At 38.6% G+C, this 19,250-nt stretch overlaps 1 protein-coding gene across 3 annotated transcripts in view; it reads left to right on the top strand.

Annotated features, from left to right (window-relative positions):
• Positions 1–19,250, top strand: part of KCNIP4 (potassium voltage-gated channel interacting protein 4) — a 1,316,619-nt gene that overhangs the window by 739,944 nt on the left and 557,425 nt on the right. Inside the window, exon 1 of one of the 3 annotated variants that reach the window (XM_061419780.1) lies at positions 345–447. The exons of the other annotated variants lie outside the window; for them this stretch is intronic. Coding sequence (XP_061275764.1) covers positions 348–447 — 100 coding nt within the window. The 5' untranslated portion in view covers positions 345–347. Of the gene's footprint in view, positions 1–344; positions 448–19,250 lie in introns of those variants that run through there. 3 annotated transcript variants of the gene reach the window in all.

Raw genomic sequence — 19,250 nt, 5'->3', positions numbered from 1 at the left:
TAACCTCCCGGGTCTTCGATTGATCTGCGCCTTACTTCATGCGTGGCTGTCTTTCTGTGTAAGAGTGATAAAGAGGAAGCCGATAATTCCGACAGGCCCGACTTTATCCGGCTGCCACTTCTGGCCTCTGCTACAGTAGACAGGATGAATGCATTTTCTCTCATTCACGCCCTCTCTCCATCTCGTCGTCTCCTTGCGCTCTCTCTCCCTCTCTCTCTCCCTCTCTCTCTAGCTCTCCTCCCCTTCTCTGGCAGTAGCCTTCTTAATGTAGTTTAATGGCTTTACAAAGAGAGCCAGGCAGAGGAGCACTTTCCAGTAGCTGTGGTCGGACCATGACCTAGCTGACCATGAACTTGGAAGGGCTTGAGATGATAGCAGTTCTGATCGTCATTGTGCTTTTTGTTAAATTATTGGAACAGTTTGGGCTGATTGAAGCAGGTTTAGAAGGTAAGGGAGTGCTTTTTAGTGACTTCTAAAAATTCTCTGTTTTGCAATAAAAATTTCTTGAGGGAGCGTAAGAGGCACCTGGAATGAGATCAGAGAAATGTTACTCCGGGGTGGACTTCAGGAGAGGTGGGTTTTTCAGGGTAGGAAAGATTAATAAAATAAACTTTTTTGGTAAGTTTCAGTAACGTTTTCAGAGCAAAAGAACGTTAAAACTATGAGAAACACTTTGAGTCCGAATGTTAGCACTTAAACTGAGATAAAATGTTTATAACCGGTATATCTGCTTGTATTGAGAGCATTTAGTCCATATTGATGTTATTTCACTTTATCTAATATCCCCTTTTATTGTATAAGCAAATTTTATTTGGATATATTGTGTGGTCCACTTGTTTCTTGCTGTGTAAATGCATTCATCAAATGGAGATGGTTATACATTGATTATAATTTCTTACGGTTTAAGTTTGGAGCCTAAGAATGACAAGGTTTTTATAAGGTTGTCTCAAGCAGTATTTATAACATTACCTATTTTACATCCCAACGGAGACTCTAAGGGGCAGAGTCCCCAACTCATATGACAGACTTTAACATAGATTCCGAAGAGCCAATTGTTTTCCAAGTGTTGCTGATTATGTTCATCAGACGCTCATTCCCCTATTTTCCTTAACAATCGACTCGTTGCTTTAAAAAACTAAGGTGTGTACTTGCCTGCATCTTTTCCTTAATTTGATGTTTCTTTGAGAATCCGAGTAAATTCAGATTATTATTTGCTTACTGTGCAGAACACACAGAGTTTTTTGCATACAGCCAGTTATTGTTTCTATAAAGTTGTCAGAGCAATTTTTAAAAGCATCCCTAGGTGACGGTTGACGTATTTGTGCTTGATATGCTTTTTGCTTCAAATTTTAAACTCGAATAAAAAAGGCAGGTATTTGTAAATGTATTTACGTTCATAACTAATCCAGTCCCCCAGAGAATGACTGCCACATGTGACATAAATAAAGCTGCCTTGACAAACAGCAAACGTCAAATTATAGCAAGTGTGTCACTCTGATGTAGGTTACAGAAGCCTACATCTGTAACTGCTTGTGGGGGGAGATGGTATAAAGCAGGGATTGCTACGGAGATTTTAAAGTTTACGGAATGCTTTTTGAAAGCCCTCTCTGGTGGCAATATTTACCATTTGAAGAAGAGGATAAAACCGTAAAATCTGGAAGTAGTAACTGCTGTTTAAAATTGACTTTGCCTTATGCATTGTTGTGACACCAATAACTTGGTTTGGCTTCTCTGCCTTTTGGTGTGTGTTATTTTCCTGGCAAATGTGATTGGGACCTCCCATTTTAATGCCCTGGTTTTTATTCTCTCTAAGACTGACAGTTCCTTAGAGTAGTGCCAGTATTTCTAGCTCTGTTGAGGTACTTTCTTTTTTACCTGATTTCATGGATGATTTGTGGTCATTCTTAAAACACTTTTTTTTGAGAGCTGTTACTCGGCATTTTGTGATGATACCTCTCTAGGACTGCTTTTGTTTCAGGAGTACAAACCAGATGATAACATGCATTTCCTTCCCCTAAGGACTGCTACCCTTTATGAAACTATTTCCCTGTTCTTTGTTATATTTCAAACTGTACTAATTTGTATGAACAGTTTCAATCTTGTATTTTATAGTTTACAATATCAGCATTTTCCAGAGCAACATTGTACTAATACTGTGGAGAGAATGTGCTTTCTCATAAACTTCAACGTAAGCCCATATCTTCATTCCAGATTTTAGAAAGTATTTTGAGATAGTAAAATGTTAATGACCATATCAAGGCAGATTATACTCAATATGTATAAGTTGACCGAGAAAGAGAGCAGTAGTGCTTTCCATTGTGAAGTTTAAGACTTATCTCCAAAGTCAAAGCTAGAGGCAGAAAACCTTCAACAGTATTTAAGTTGGCCGCATAGTTTGCTTACTGGAGATATAGAACAAATAAACACACTAATATGCTATATTTCATTGTATATAGTTTGAATATGTAGCTCCGAATGTGCACACTTTTAAGTTACAACCTAGTTTTAGTGAATAAAAAGGATCAACAGCATTTAAAATAGTATCTTCATAGATTTTTCTAAAGCTGTTTTCAAAGCAAACACTGATGCTCATTTCATTTTCAAACAAGAGTTCTCTTTCTCCCCATCATTTAACATATCTAAGCCGGGGATAATGATTCCTTCACCTTTCTTATTTCTGTCTGCTCAAGTGACCTAGTAAAGAAATTTGAGTATTAGATAGAAAAATTTGAACTTGGGTTAAACCCCTATGAGGATGATTTTGAAATTTCTTTTTCCCTAAGCAATTAAACCTTTTCATCTAAACTTACAAATGTTTTATAGTGTAGTCATCATCCGGAATGTAGTTTTTTGTTTTATTGTATATGCAGTATGCAGTATGTTCTCAAGGGCATGTGCAATACTGTGTTTGCATAATGTAGTTATCTTGCTCTCAGTATGTATGGGAAAAAATGTACTTCAAAATAAATTGATAACATTAAAATATGAAATATTTGTATTTGCTTATCTTTGAGTACTTTGAGCTCCCTTTCTTTGCACAAGCCTGTAGAATGGGTCCAGGATGTCCTGGGTCCTCCTCTTCCAGTCTATGGATGATATGCAGAAACACATATACACATAGATCCATGGCATGTGCTAAATTGCTTCAACCATGTCCAACTCTTTGTGACCCTATAGACTGTAGCCCGCTGGGTTCCTCTGTCCTTGGGATTCTACAAGCAAGAATACTGGAGTGGGTTGCCATTTCCTACTCCAGGGGATCTTCCTGACCCCGGGATTGAACCCACATCACTTTCATCTCCTGCATGGCATGTATTTATAAATAAAAAAGTGGCATTTAGCAGGTAAGGTTCTTTGGCAAGAGAAAATGAAACAGTAGTAGGACTACAGACTTGTACTTCCGCTTTGCCACTCCCTTGCTTTCTAAATTTGGGTAAGCCGCTTTACCTCTTCGGTTGTCTAAAATGAAAAAATTGGACTTGATAATCTACACGGGAATTTCCATTTCAAAAGTTCTATAAGTCTGTCAGGTAATCCAGATTCGATCATTTATATAGCATGTATTCTTTCTTAGGAAATGGGTATTAATGTCCCACTTTGGGACTGACAGACAGTGCTGCTACTCGGCTCATCTTTCCTTCTCTTCCATAGTGGGCTAATTCATCAAACCTCAAGGAGATTTTCGTTGCATTTCAGGAGAAGAGAGAAATGTCCTTCCCTGTAGCTTTAGAATTTGACATTTGGGGCTGCTATTTTAGGCATCCTTGTGATAGAGTTTCTCAAAACTTATATGGGTTTGCAACAACAGATAAACACATCATGTTATAATTTATTAATGTTTCATAGTCCGGTTCTTTTTCTTTTTTTTGCAATTCAAAGTTCAGTGTTTCTTTTTTTAAAAAAAAGAAATATTAATACCAGGTGAGTATGCAAGCATAGGGTTGGAAAGAATTGGACATGACTGAAGTAATTGAGCACGAGCACAAGCAGGGTGCATGCAAATAATATTTTTACCTTGAGCAAAGTTTTGAGGATAACACACATGGCCAGGGTTTTGAATTCACAGGTTCTCTCTACATAGTGAGGAATTTGGGAAGCTCAAGAGTTATGCTGGTCTGTAATATTCCTAAAACCTCACAAGAGTAAATTATCTATTTTCCAGCTATAAAAATGAAAGTGGTTTTCTGTTAACAGGTTCCAAGGAGAAATTGAATCAAAATTTCAATGGCAAAGCTATTTCATTATCTCTGTATGCAACACTGGGCTGTGAAAATATCCACTTTTCACACAAATATGTATTAAATCATGTTGAAGTAGTTACTGAATTAAGAAAGAATCATCCTTCTTCCTACTACTAACCTTGATAAAAGGCAAAATTTTACAAAAGTGCAATAACACACATGACTTGAAAAACAGTATCTTTTATTTATAATCCTGTTCATAAAAAGACAAAAAGGAAACCAACTGCTAAGCCCTTTGTAGAGTATGCACTAGGATTTCTTTAGCACTTCTGGTGCTCACTTTATTTAGCAGATATCTATGATACTGTAATACAGCTTTCCCATGAGAGCTAAACAAGACTTTAGCCATATACTCAAAGATGAATGTTCAGAACCCAACTTCTTAATTTTCCTTTGTTGTTGACAGAAGTGTAGGTTTGCTGGGTCTGTCAATAAATTGGGCCAGTTGGAAAACTCTACTGACTTTGTGACCATTCTGTGATCTTTAATGAGGACTTGATAGGGAAGGACCTATAATTTCTATCTCAAATAGCTTAATTGAAATTTACAAAGCAGACTCTTTTAAAATTCTCTTAGCATTTTTGCTTCTCCAAATGCAATAGAATGTTAAAGCTGTGTGTATTTGAACTATCAGAAAGGTCTTTCTAAACTGAAATGTTTAAGAAAGATAAAATCATTTATGGAGATATTAGAAAGTGTAAATAATTTTTTTATCTAGGAGTGGAATAAAGAGAATACTTAGACAATTTGATCTTATTTAGGATCTTTTATAGTTAATATTTCAAAAACATTAATGTCTACAAAGGGACTATTAGAAGAAGAGATTTATTATGTTCAGAGATTTCTCAGAGGATATAGAATTATTTTGCTTGGATTCTAATCACTGTTTCACCTCTTAATAGTCATTTGATTCTGGGATATTACTTTACGTCTATAATCCATATTTTAGCCATACAATGAAATAATGATAAATGATGTTAATATCTTACTTATTAAGGGTTACCAAAGTGCAAGGCCTGTGTTAGACATAGTATACTATTAAGCTGTGTACTAAAGCGTTCTATAGTTTAGTATATAAATAGTATCACTATTAGTATACTAATAATCTTATTTAATCCTCACACTAGGCCTGAGGTAGGTAATAGTCTTATTTAATCTTTACCCTGGTCCTGTTCTCGGTTTAAAGATGAAAAAATAGAGCTTCAGAGACTAACTTGGCTCAAGGTTACTCAGCCAGTAGGTCATAGAGCTGGAATTCAAACTCAGGCCATCAGGTTCTATATCCTATTCTATAATTTTCATCTCCCAGACATTACAGCATGATGCAATGGCAAATATTTGGTGAAGAGGAGAAAGTGTTAAGTCAAGTATCCACTAACTCTTTCTATAAGACTTTTTGGACCACATTCTCTGTGTGACACACTCTCAATCACTAACATTGTTTAATAATCAAAAATATTTGTACTGACATGCTGTCTATACTATTCTAAGTACAGCAGAGAGAAGAGTATAAATCCTCTATCTTATAAACTAGGCAAAATGTTTTACTGTAAATGAATCTGCATTAAATTTCAGTCAAATCAAAGATAGTCTTCAGGTGAACTCTGGGATAAAAATTAAGAAAGTAGATATATGTGTTCATCCTCAGACAGAGCCCCATTTCTGTCTAGTTTGTCTGAAGGTGACAGGTGGGAAATCTGGAAATAGATAGGACAGAGGAGGGGTGGTGAGGGAGAAAACTGTATATCTGGTGTTATAGTATAGAGATGAAACTCTGAATCCAAGAAGGGTTCTTTTTGTTTGTTTTATTTTGTCTTTATAAAGGGGTCTAAGAATTGGAGCATAGACAAAGGTAGTAAGATGATCCACACTAGAATTTTGGATCGAGTGCATCTAGCATTGATTTCTAGTGTAGCACAAGCTTCAGTGAGGTTTTAGGCTTGATAAGATGGTCATCAACAAAAATACATACTCCAGCCTTTATCAGAAGGTGTAAAGCATGAAGGAACCCAAATAGTTCTAGCTATGTGGATCAGAGTTCAAGGGAAAGAAGAAAGCTTAACTGATTTGAGAATTCACTGTTGGACAAACAGGGTGAGAGGAGTATTACATATACTGTGCCCTGAATTATCTTATCAACCAATTGAGATTGTAGGTGTTATTTCTGTTTTGCAGATGGAAGAAAATGGAGATTCAGAGTGATTAATAATTTGCTCAAGGTCACAGGGGAATAAGGAAGGAACCTGGATTAGTTCCAATACCTTCATAGTGGCATTGATCCAAATGACATTCAAAATGACTATAGAAGATAAATATTTAGAAATGAGATAAAGTTTACACAGATAAAGGCCATAACATAAAGTAAATCTCCTTACAACTATGCCTAAAAATAGTTGCTTTTTAAGCACTTGACTTTTATCTTTTGTTTTAGTTCTACTTTGTAGAGGCATTCTACGTAAAATCACAGCTATGATAATGAACAAAAAGAAAATGAGGAAGAGGGAAAAAGAAGGAAAGATACATCTGTAAATCACGTAATTGAAGCTCTGATTTATCAAGGCTTCATAAAATGGGAAATCCTTTAGAAATTACCAATTCCAAATCAATCATTTCATAGTTGAACAAACTGAGTCCCAGAAAGAGTAAATTACTTACTCAATGACTTGATCTTGACACTGTTCTCTGCAGAGAAAAAATCTAATTTATTGTGCCCAGACAATAAACTTCAAACATAATCTAAGTTCTGGCAAATATTTATCTAAATTATAGCACTCCTTAAATATTTTGCTGCTGGACCAATCACTCTAAAGTTCAAGAATTCTAAGATGTAGATGATGAAATCTGTTTACAAAATATCCTCAGGCTGAGGGACTTGTGCATAAATTGATACGGTTTCCACCTTGATGACTTGTCTGCATATTAGTGGTAGAGAGTCATTACCCCCTGGCAGCCATTCAGTGGTGCCAATGGATGGATATTTGGAAGGTCCAGGATTAGTAGCCAGTGGATACATTTACAAATCACAAGGGTATTTATCCTAATTGTTCATCACACTGATTATTAATAGCAAGAAGCACCTTGTTCATTACTTGCATCATCTCACAGAGGCCTACCTTGACCTCTCTGTTTGAAATTTACCCCCACTGTCCAGGCTGTTGGAAGCAATTATTCGAAAAGCATTGAACATCATCAAGATGAATCTCATTGCTAAAAATACACCAATCGTATGGATCAGTTCTTACAGAGAGGACATAGCATATAGATGCTAAGAATACCCTCTAAGCCAAAGTAACTGGACAACAATCAAATCCTGTATGTAATATGTATTAGTTGTATGACTCTGGATAAGCACCCCAGTCTTCTGTGCCTCAGTTTCTTTATATCTTAAATAGGAATAATCCTAGTACCTGCCACCTTCGTTTGTTGTACAGATTGAAATGAGTTAGTATTTATGTTTGCTTAGAGCCAGCTCTAGAATATCATAAATAATTTCTGTGTTTTGCCATTATGGTTAGGCACCATCATCTTTCTTTCTTAAAAAAAAGGAGGCCACCACTCAATATCTGAAATAAAAACTGAATTTATTGCTTGCTAAGCAAGTGGGAGCTGAGCTTCTAGGATACAGTTGTTCAGAGGAAAACACTGCTAATGTTTTATGCAATTTGAGGCTCTCCAAAGAGTGGTTACTATTAATGGGAAGTTGTCATTGAACAGTTGAGTTGGGTTTAAAACTGGTTCTGTGGCTACTTGTTACTATATTCGAAAAATGATCATTCATTTCCCTTTGTGAATCTACAGTACAGGAACTTTTTATTTTCACAGTGAACAACATTGAGGATTATTTGTTGAGCACCTCCCAAATATCGGCCACTGTTCTAGACACTGGAGATTCAGACTTAAGGAAAGCAACAAAACCTTTGCTCTTGCAAGCTGATATGCTAAATTTTGAGGTGAAAATACTATAAATGCCACAGAAATGTATGGGAGACAGAGTAGTTGTAGTATCATTCATTAATTCACTAAATATGTGTCTCTACTATGTTTCACACACAGTTCTAGGCACAGTAATGAGTGCAGTCCAAGTCCTTGTGGAATTTACATCCTAACAGGGAGGCAAGACAAAAAGCTATAGTAACAGGAATATATAATCTGATATTTAATAGAGGCAGACACAAAATACAACAAGAGGAGAGAATCAGGGGTGTTATAATAGAGTGATCAGAAAAGGCCTTTCTGAAGAAGTGACTTCTGCCAATACTTTTTAAGAAATGAGTGTGTATAACATTGTAAAGTCTGGAACAAGAGAATTCCAAGCAAAGTGATAAGAAAGTACAAGGGCCTTTGGTTGAAAGTTTGTTTCTTGTGTCCAACGAACAGAGGGAGGCTGGTGGAAGTGGAGCAGAGTGAGCTGGAAGGGTGATGGTAATAGCAGAGGGATGGTCAAGGGCACACCTTCCAGGATCATAGCCACAACTTTGGGTTTTGTTCTTTGTACACTTGAAAGCCACTAAAAGATTAGACTAGGAAGTCTCTTTTTATTATTTAGTCGCTAGGTTGTGTCTGACTTTTTGCAACCCCATGGATTATAGCCAACCAGTCTCCTCTATCCGTGAGATTTCCTAGGTAAGAATGCTGGAGTGAATTGCCATTTCCTTCTCTAGGGGATCTTCCTGACCCAGGGGTCAAACCCACGTCTCCTGCATTGGGAGGTGAATTCTCTGCTGGAAGTCTCTATGAATCCCCTATTCCAGATTCCTTTATTGGCTCTGATATCATTTTTCATACCATGTCTGCCTGCTCTAGTCTCAGCAAGGGCAGACACATCTTTGCTTTACCCTGGACAACCACCAGGACATTGACTCATTACCTTTTGCCAGACCTCCCTTACATGGAAGAATTCCCTCTACTTCCCATGACCCATCTTTAGCATGTGTTCAGGCCTCAATATTAATTTCTCTTTGCTAAGCTAGATCTACCATTCTACTAGCCCAAGAGGGTTAGTAGGTAAGCAGGTCTAGTCTTCATTTCTCCTTACCAGGCTACTTCAAAATCCTAGGATACAAAGCCTGCTCTTAATTGTATCTACAGAAGCAATGTAAACTGTCTTAGTAAGACTTTACTAGAGAAGATATTTTAAAAATTTAATAATATTTCCTGAGCACCTACTATAGTGAAAGTATTAAGACAGTGGAGGCAAAGAGGAGAATTTCACAAAAAGGAAAGCCGTGTTGTTATCCTTTGAGTAACTCCTCCTCCCCCACATATTAACTCCAAAGATAAATATTCAAATTGGGCATGTTCCAAGTTGAGATGAGAATAATATACCAGATATTTGTACTAATAACATTATTTTGGAGCTAACAAGAAATAAAGAGACTTTAGTCCCACCCCCTCATTTTATGACAAAATTGAAGCCCAGGAAGGTTAATTGACTTGTTAAAATTTATAAAACTAACTGGTAGCAGTAGATACCATAATAAGTACACCATCTATGACAGTGTGATAAATTACATTCTGAGTGAGAAGCTAATAATTTTACATTTCATAGTATCTAATTTTTACAGAACCCTGTAAGAATAATTGTATTAGCCACAACTGTAGGAATTCTGGCTCCTTATTTACTTAATATGAGTATTTTTTTTATATTGCTATTTTCTAGTGTTTAGGCTTATGCTCAGGAAGATAGGGGGTAGGAGGAGGTCTCTGGTGCACAGGCAGAAACAAAGCTCATTAAAAAACTAATGAATTATGCCAAAATATGACCCACAGTGGTGAAGACATCAAATGAATACGGAAGTAAGGCCTCAAGCAGGGAGGTCCCAGAGCTGGTGAGCAAAAAGGTACCATCACATGCTAGTAACACCATAACACCTGAATAAGAAATTTGTTGAGTCTATGCCAGGCACCGCAGTCAGCATTGTCTATGAATTAGACTTGTTGACAATTTTTATGAACCAGTTATATAACTGAAGATTAAAGAAATGAGAAAGTATATGCTCTGGAAGTTTCAGTCACTTGGAGGTACATAGAGGCGGTCTAGCTGGGATTGAAATTCATACCATTGACATTGAAACCATCATGTTCCCACCCTGTCTGCTTCTCAAGTAGGGCTGAGTCATGGTCAGGATTATTTATTTGAGGTAAATAAAGGTTAAACTGCAAATTCCCTCGAGTGTGGACCTCCTCCAATTCCCATTCAAAATAAATGTTAACTTCCACACCAAATCTTGTATAGGTGTTTTTTCCCTCTTTTTTTTTTTTAAACAGGTTCTTATATTCCAAATCAGGTTTCCCAGGTGGTTCTAGTCGTAAAGAACCCATCTGCCAATGCAGGAGACATAGAGACAAAGGTTCGATCATTGGGTCAGGAAGATCCCATGGAGGAGGGCATGGCAACCCCTACAGTATTCTTGCCTGGAGGATCCCATGGACTGAGGAGCCTAGCAGGCTACAGTCCATGGGGTTGACATGGCTGAAACGACCTAGCACATATTTCAAATTACATAAGATTCAGGCCTGACTTAACCAAGATCTGTTCCTACTGTGAGCTTAGAAAATCTTGCATTTTTTGGCATTGTGAAGTCTATGGCTGGGGACACAGAAATCAAGGTCTATCCTCCAATACAGAAAGCTGGATACAAAGTTCCCATTAGGGATCCCCATTTGTTTTTGTTGTTCAGTCACTCAGTCATGTCCAACTCTTTGTGACCCCATGGACTGCAGCATGCCAGGCTTCCCTGTCCATCACCATCTCCTGGAGTATTCTCAAACTCATGTCCATTGAGCCAGTCATGCCATCCAACCATCTCATCCTCTGTCTTCCCCTTCTCCTCCTGCCTTCAATCTTTCCCAGCATCAGGGTCTTTTCTAATGAGTTGGCTCTTCACATCAGGTGGCCAAAGTATTGGAGCTTCAGCAGTCCTTCCAATGAATATTAAGGGTTGATTTCCTTTTGGATTGACTGGTTTGACCTCCTTGCAGTCCAAAGGACTCTCAAGAGTCCTCTCCAGCACCACAGTTCAAAAGCATCAGTTCTTCAGTGCTTGGTATTCTTTATGGCCCAGCTCTCACATCTGTACATGACTATTGGAATAAATGTGGCCATTTATTGTACATACAGTGTAAAATCCAGGTAGGACAAAGACTGAGAAAATGAGGCATGGGTGAACATAAATAATGAATTTATCATTTATTTATAATTTGTTTTATTTATGATTACCTATTACAGCTGTATGCTATAAATTTGGAGCGCCACCATAGAAATCTTTGTGTTCACCTTTTCCCTTGTCTTCATCTATGACAGATGAACGTTTCCATGTTCATGGGTATTTATTCATCATACATACTTTCATTTAACCTATACTTAACCAAAGTTTTACTGTCTGCTGTTCTAGGGGCTAGGGATACAACAAGGACAAAAACACTGAGGTCCCTGCTGTTACAGAGGAGTTGGCCTTGGTTGCAGTGGAGACTTTCTCTCCCTGTAGTATAAGCTACAGATGGCAGAGGATACCAGTGTAAATGTTGGTACATTCATAACAGGAAGTTGAGAGACACCATGTGTGATTGCTCTCTTCTTCTGTTACTATGAAATGGAGGTGAAAAGCATTTGTGGAGTAGGGAGTAATGGATGTTTTAAAGAGAGAGAAAGTACAGTTTAGCCTTTTTAGAACTTGGGGGAGTGAATTTACTGAGGAAATGTGAGACCATTGCTAGGCACTGCTTTAGTGCCCATTTGAGGTATGGGATCATCATTTTAAAAGAGTCGGCAGTCCAGGTTCGATGCACGATACTGGATGCTTGGGACTGGTGCACTGGGACAACCCAGAGGGATGGTATGGGGAGGGAGGAGGGAGGAGGGTTCAGGATGGGGAACACATGTATACCTGTGGCAGATTCATTTTGATATATGGCAAAACCAATACAATATTGTAAAGTTAAATAAAATAAAATAAAAAATACTAAACTAAAAAACAAAAACAAAAATAAATATATCTAATCTTTAAAAAATAAAAAATAAATAAAATAAAAGAAGACTCTCCCTGACTGGGATAAAGTAAGCACTTTCTTAAGTACATTACTGCTAGAGCATTCTTTCCAGAAATATTCAAAGAGAAGGGAAAAATTGGGTAGGAAGTTGGAAGAATGAGAAAAGTAGCTGGGAAATATTAGAGAGAATATGGTTAATACAACCTCCAAATATGCAAAAACAGATATAGTGACTCAGACTATAGAGGTCCAACTACAGAAGATTTGACATGGAACTAGGTGGGCATTATGTCCTCCAGCTGTGTGATGAGGCAGGGATCAGTGATTGAAAATTTTATTTCTCAATTCTGTATCTAGTTGTTATTAATCTGTATCTAGTAGTTACTAATCAATTCCTAGCAGCTACTAATCAATACCTGCTGCTGCTGCTGCTAAGTCACTTCAGTTGTGTCTGACTCTGTGCAACCCCATGGACTGAAGCCTACCAGGCTCCTCCATCTATGGGATTTTCCAGGCAAGAGTACTGGAGTGGGGTGCCATTGCCTTCTCCAAATCAATACCTAGTAGTTACTAATCTGTGACCTGTCTTCAAAACTGTGATTCAAGGACTATTTAAAACAATGAGGTATGCAATTTTGTATGTCTCTCCACATGTACAAACTTGTGTGCAAATATGTATTTGTATAAGCATACATTAGACTCATGAGGGCCCACACTTAGATACATCACATGCACATAGTCTCCAGCAACATAAACGATGAACTTCATCAGTTAATTTGATAAACTCTTTGTCAGTTTAAAGAACCTGATTCTTAATTCTTTTGCATCAAGATCTGTGAAGATTCTTTGGGAGGTGAACTTATATTTAACCATATATGTAAGAACAAAGGCACAGTGCAAAAGAGCACTGGAGAGAGAATGAAATTTGACTGTGGGTTGAATGATGCTAAAGCTGAAACTCCAGTACTTTGGCCACCTCATGCGAAGAGTTGACTCATTGGAAAAGACTCTGATGCTGGGAGGGACTGGGGGCAGGAGGAGAAGGGGACGACAGAGGATGAGATGGCATCACCAACTCCATGGTTGTGAGTCTGAGTGAACTCCGGGAGTTGGTGATGGACAGGGAGGCCTGGTGTGTTGCGAGTCATGGTGTTGCAAAGAGTCAGACACGACTGAGCGACTGGACTGACTGACTGACTGAAGCGGAATATGCTATACGTCTGGATTAAAACCATCCTGACTGCAATCTGTACTCTAGCTATGTGATCTCAGGAAAATTATTTAAGCTTCCTGATCCTCCATGTATTCTATAAAATTCTCTACTGCATCTAGCTCACAGAATACTATCTGAAAGCAAAACATTTTTAATGGACATAAAGTGCTTGGAATGACTAGTTCTGACAGCTAATAAGCGTCCAATATGTATGTGTTCTTAGCTTTCCTGGTTCTTGCTCACCAGATCTTACACCTCCCTCCTTGAAGAAAGGCCCTATCTTGTGGTTTCCTGGATGCCTCTTCTGGGTCCAACCTGCTGCCCTTCTTAAGCTTGGATTCCTTCCTGATCAGTGTCATCTCTCCTGGCCATGCTTCAATTCTGAATTCATTCAGTTTGGGCAAGAGCCCTATTTCATTTTCATACTGATCAATCCCTGCGTTTGCCTAGCATATGTCCTCTGAGACTGTCAAATACCACTGTGTTGAAAAGGTGTTTAGAATATATTTCCTAAGTTAAAAGAACAAGTTTCAAAGCAGTATGCAAAATGATGATCCCATTTTAAAAAGTACACAGAGAGTGCAGAGAGAACAAACACCAGCATTTTTCATTTCTCCTTTGAACTTGTCCATTTTTGGCATGTGTTTATACAACATCTTAGAGGTTACTTTTAAAAGGAAAAGAATATTAATATGAAATGCACAGTATTTTTTCCAATAGAAAATGCAGTACCCATTGAAACATAGTCATTTATCAATTTAAAAAATGAAAAACTTTTTTTTGATCCAGAACACATATTTAAAATTGAGCAGGTCTATGTTTGTTTATCTTCAAAATAAGATCATTCAGAGGAAGCATCTCCATACTTGAAGGTCAGATTTTCATAATTTGAAGTCATTTTTCTGCTTCAAGTCAAACAGTTTCCATGGTGGTTGACAAAAAGCTGTCTCTATAGAAAGTCATATGTTAGGAAGTTATCGAGGGCCTGGGATATTGACATTTTACCTAAAAGCCTCACTTATCTATAAGAGGAGCTCATTTTCTTCACCTTTTACAAGGAACTGTGGTTTTACGACTCTGAGGAATAAACCATTTCACTCCATTTATGTGTTTTGCTTCATTTCCTCTGAAAGGGAAAATCAGCCTGGGAGTGTGATATGTGAGGAAGGTGTGGGGTGAGGAAGGAGAGTACAGAGGGAAATTGTCTCCTTCTTGGCAGTTCTTGGCTTCCTTGACTTCTGAGCTTCAATCATTTTCTTTCTCAAACAGCACCTTGCCTGCATCAGAGTGGGCACCATTCACGAGAAAACCTAGGTACAAGTTATTTAATTCTGGGGGCAGGTTGAAAGGGAAAGGGGGATAGAAAGGGGCTTTCAGCATTAGAAGGAAGTGTTTAAAGACCATTGCAAAGATCCCATTGAATGGCTCCTGAGCAAGGAATTCTAAAAACCTCACATTTCTTGTCTTCTTGTGAGGTCGTGTCCAACTCTTTGTGACCCCATGGACTGTAGTTCATCAAGGTCCTCCAGCCATGGGATTTTCCAGGCAGGGATACTGGGGTGGATTGCTGTTTCCTTCTCCAGAGGGCCTTCCTGACCCAAGGATTGAACCCCAGTCTGCATTGCAGGCAGACTCTTTACCATCCAGCACCAGGAAATCCCTAAATACCTCACATACATTTTTTCTTTTCAAAAGTCCTTTATAAAATTTGACTGTAGGAATGATCCATATAGGACTTTCCAGGTGGCTCAGTGTATAAAGAATCTGCCTTCAATGCAAGAGATGCAGGAGATACAGGTTTGATCCCTGGGTTGGGAAGATCCCCCGGAGGAGGGCATCGTAACCCACTTCTGTATTCTTACCTAGAAAATTCCAAGGACAGAGGAGCCTGGTGGGCTACAGGCCATGGGGTCAGCAACTGAGTACACATGCACACACATGTGATCCACATAATTTTCCTTTTTCATTACTAGATTGTTTTCTTAAATAATGAATGTGAAGAGCAATAGGTTAACTTTTCAAATCAATGCAATTTGGGGTAGGATAAAACTCTACATTACAATTCTAGGCTATGATCTGGGGATACAATATAAGTAATACATGATTTGCACTTTGGAAGAACTTAAGTCCCAAAACAACTCCTCTGAAACAGTAGTATCATGGAAAGAACACTAAGTTGGTTTCAAACACTCTTATTTTTTGTCTAGACTCAGTCACTAGCAAGTTATCCAATGTTACTTTTCCTTCTCTGACAAGTGGGGATAATCCTGACCCCTTAGCATTCTTGTGACAACATTAATGGCAGTAGTCAACAAGTGGGGTCATCCACTCAGTACTTGTTACACATTGTATCATAGTTGGTCAGGTGGTATTAAGAGCTTGTACTCTGGAGTCTGACAACTTGAGTTTGAACCCTAGCTTGGGTCTTACCTGCTTTGGATTCTCGCGCACTACTTATCACTACTATACACTTTTGCTCCAGTGTCCTCATCAGTATAAAGGAGGTAATAATGGTGTTGATATCATAGAACTTTGAGGATAAATGAACTAAAATATGTAAAGCACTTGCAGTGCCTGGCCCAAGGTAAGCACCGTATAAGCATCTCTTCTTATTTCCTTTTTTTTTCCTTCTTATTTTCAATAGTTATTGATTTTTTTTCCAGCCTAGTCTAGGGTGTTTGTCCATTTTCTTTTTCTGTTAATTTTTTTTTTTGGTAATAGTGATAGTGGCTTCAGTTTTAGCTCAAGTCTCTCACACTTTGCATTGGACGGTTAGCACCTTGGGGGATAGCTGTGCTGTGAGCCAGTGTTGAGTTTGCAGTTCCCCTGGACTGGTCATCATATTGTGGTTCATGTGCCCCTGGTAATAAGGAAGACCTCATGAGGAGAGGCTGTGCATGAATCAAAACATAACCCTGCCACTGGAGGAACAAGCCCAACTTCTGGCAGTTAAACATCTTTCCTCCTCGGTAAAGCCAACCAGCGCTTCAGAGAGAAAGAGTTTGTAACTCATGCTTATATCCCCTGCAGCAGTACTTAATATGAACTCAGCAAGTGGCTATGAATAAGGGAGTCAAATAACTGTAAAATACTACTACTTTTACTTTGCTAAATCAAATTTTATAGGTTTTTTGATTCTAAAATATTTTTGATATTATGTACATATTGTATTTCCCCAAAACTCAAAAGGAGGAGTAGGTGGGGGTGAAAAGTTAAAGAGAGGAAGTCAAATGGTAGGAGGCTTCCCAGGTTGCTCAATGGGAAAGAATCTGCCTGCCAATGCAGAAGACACAAGAGATGAGGGTTTGATCCTTGGGTTGGGAAGATCCCCTGGGGGAGGAAATGGCAACCTACTCCAGTACTCTTGCCTGGGAAATCCCATGGACAGAGGAGCTTGGCAGGGGGTCCATGGGGTCACATGGCCTCTCAAAGAGTCGAACATGTCTGAGTAACTGAGCATGCACTCAAAATGGTAGGAGCCCTTATTAGTTTTTACATAAGCCATAGAAACCCTCTAACGGCATATAGACTCCTTTGCAAAATGAAATTAAAAGATGCACTCCTTGGAAGGAAAGTTATGTCCAACCTAGATAGCATATTGAAAAGCAGAGACATTACTTTGCCAACAAAGGTTCATCTAGTCAAGGCTATGGTTTTTCCTGTGGTCATATATGGATGTGAGAGTTGGACTGTGAAGAAGGCTGAGTGCCAAAGAATTTATGCTTTTGAACTGTGGTGTTGGAGAAGACTCTTGAGAGTCCCTTGGACTGCAAGGACATCCAACCAGTCCATTCTGAAGGAGATCAGCCCTGGGATTTCTTTGGAAGGAATGATGCTAAAGCTGAAACTCCAGTACTTTGGCCACCTCATGCAAAGAGTTGACTCATTGGAAAAGACTCTGATGCTGGGAGGGATTGGGGGCAGAAGGAGAAGAGGACAACAGAGGATGAGATGGCGGGACGGCATCACTGACTCGATGGACGTGAGTCTGAGTGAACTCCAGGAGTTGGTGATGGACAGGGAGGCCTGACGTGCTGCGATTCATGGGGTTGCAAAGAGTCGGACACGACTGAGCAACTGATCTGATCTGATAAGTATGGATATGAACTTGGGCAAACTCTGGGAGTTGGTGAAAGACAGAGAAGCCTGGAATGCTGCAGTCCCTGGGGTCATGGACACAACTTGGCGACTGAACAAGAAGCAGCAGTATGGAATTAATAAAACATATCTGGTACCAGATTCTGCCACACACTTGCTTAGGCACTAGTAGGTCTTTTGAGAAGTAAATTAAAATGTCCACATTCTTTGTACCTCATCTATCATGTGGAGATAATAATATTTATGTCAGGGGATTGTTATGATGATTAAATGAATTAGTATATGTGTATAAGGCACTTAGAACAATATCTGGCCATACATAACTGTGTTTATTATTGACTTACCATTATACAGTCTTCCCTTGGTAACCTCTGGGAATTTGTTCTAGGACCCTCTTGGATGGCAAAATCTGAGGATGCTCAAATCCGTTATATAAAATCACACTAGTCCAGTTTACCCTTAGGTTCTGCATCTGAGATTTCAACCACTTTCCATCAACAGTTTGTTGAATTCATGGATGCTGAACCCAAGGATGTGGAGGGCCAGCTGAAACATTCATCAGGTATTAAATGAATAGAGTCTAGTTTTTTCTTTTACATAGTGATTAGAAGAGTTATGGTACTTTGATTAGAACGCATTTATTTTCATGTATTTATGAACACTTTCTAATGGGAGCCTTCATAATATTATTGGTATTATTATTATAGTATTATTTTAATTCATATAAATTAATGTAAAATGAATGTGAAAAAAGTTTTTTTCTTTCCCAAATTAATGCAAGCTCATAAAATTTCAGGCAATGCAGAAGTCTGAGAAATTAAAAAAAACTTAAGCCCCTTAGCTTGCTCTTCTCTCCTGTCTCCTGTTGTAGAGTACTACCAGAGTAACAGTAATACCAGAATAACATAAGTGCCAGAGTAACAGCAGTACCAGAGTAACACTAGTTTATAAAGTGTTTTCAGTAGAGTTAAAAGTCAGGCAAGAAAAGGCCTGTCTGATCATGGGATTTTGGAAACACTGTGCTGTAGGTCCCTTTGGAGACTCAGAACATATTTGGACATATTAGAAGTGTTGAGAAATCTTGCAACCAAGTATGCTAGTTGCTCAGTCATGTCCACTCTTTGTGACCCCACGGAGCCCACCAGCCTCCTCTGTCCATGGGATTCTCCAGGCAAGAACACTAGAGTAGGTAGCCATTCCCTTCTCCAGGGGATCTTCCTGACCCAGGGGTTGAAACCAGGTCTCCTCCATCGCAGGCAGATTTGTTACTGTCTGAGCCGCCAAGGAAGTGTTTTCGATAGAGTCAAAGGTCAGGTAAGAAAAGGCCCCAATGACCATGGAATTTTGGAAACACTGCTGTCGGTCAGTTTGGAGACTCAGAACATACTTGGATGTATTAGAAGTGTTGACAAGTCTTGTAAGCAGACTGGCCTGCTTTTACTGCACCTTAAGTGAAGCTTACTCCTATTAACATCCAACAGAACACATTTAGGAAATGTAATAAGCTCTGGGCAGCATGAAAGAGTAGAAAGAGTGTGAACATCTGGCTCAAAAATGTTGGGATTGAAATCCAAGCTCTTTCTTTTAGTGAATCTGTGTTATTGTTTTTCATTTCCTTTTGCTTTCTTTTTAGCTTCTTTGTCAGTTTTCTTGTCAGCAAAGAAGAGTAACATTTTCTCCTCAAAATTCTTCGTGAAAACTAAATAACA

This window comes from Bos javanicus, chromosome 6 (genome assembly GCF_032452875.1).
Source record: "Bos javanicus breed banteng chromosome 6, ARS-OSU_banteng_1.0, whole genome shotgun sequence".
NCBI lineage: Eukaryota > Metazoa > Chordata > Mammalia > Artiodactyla > Bovidae > Bos > Bos javanicus.
Note: the sequence above shows the minus strand (reverse complement) of the source record. Positions and strands in the feature narration are given on the sequence as shown.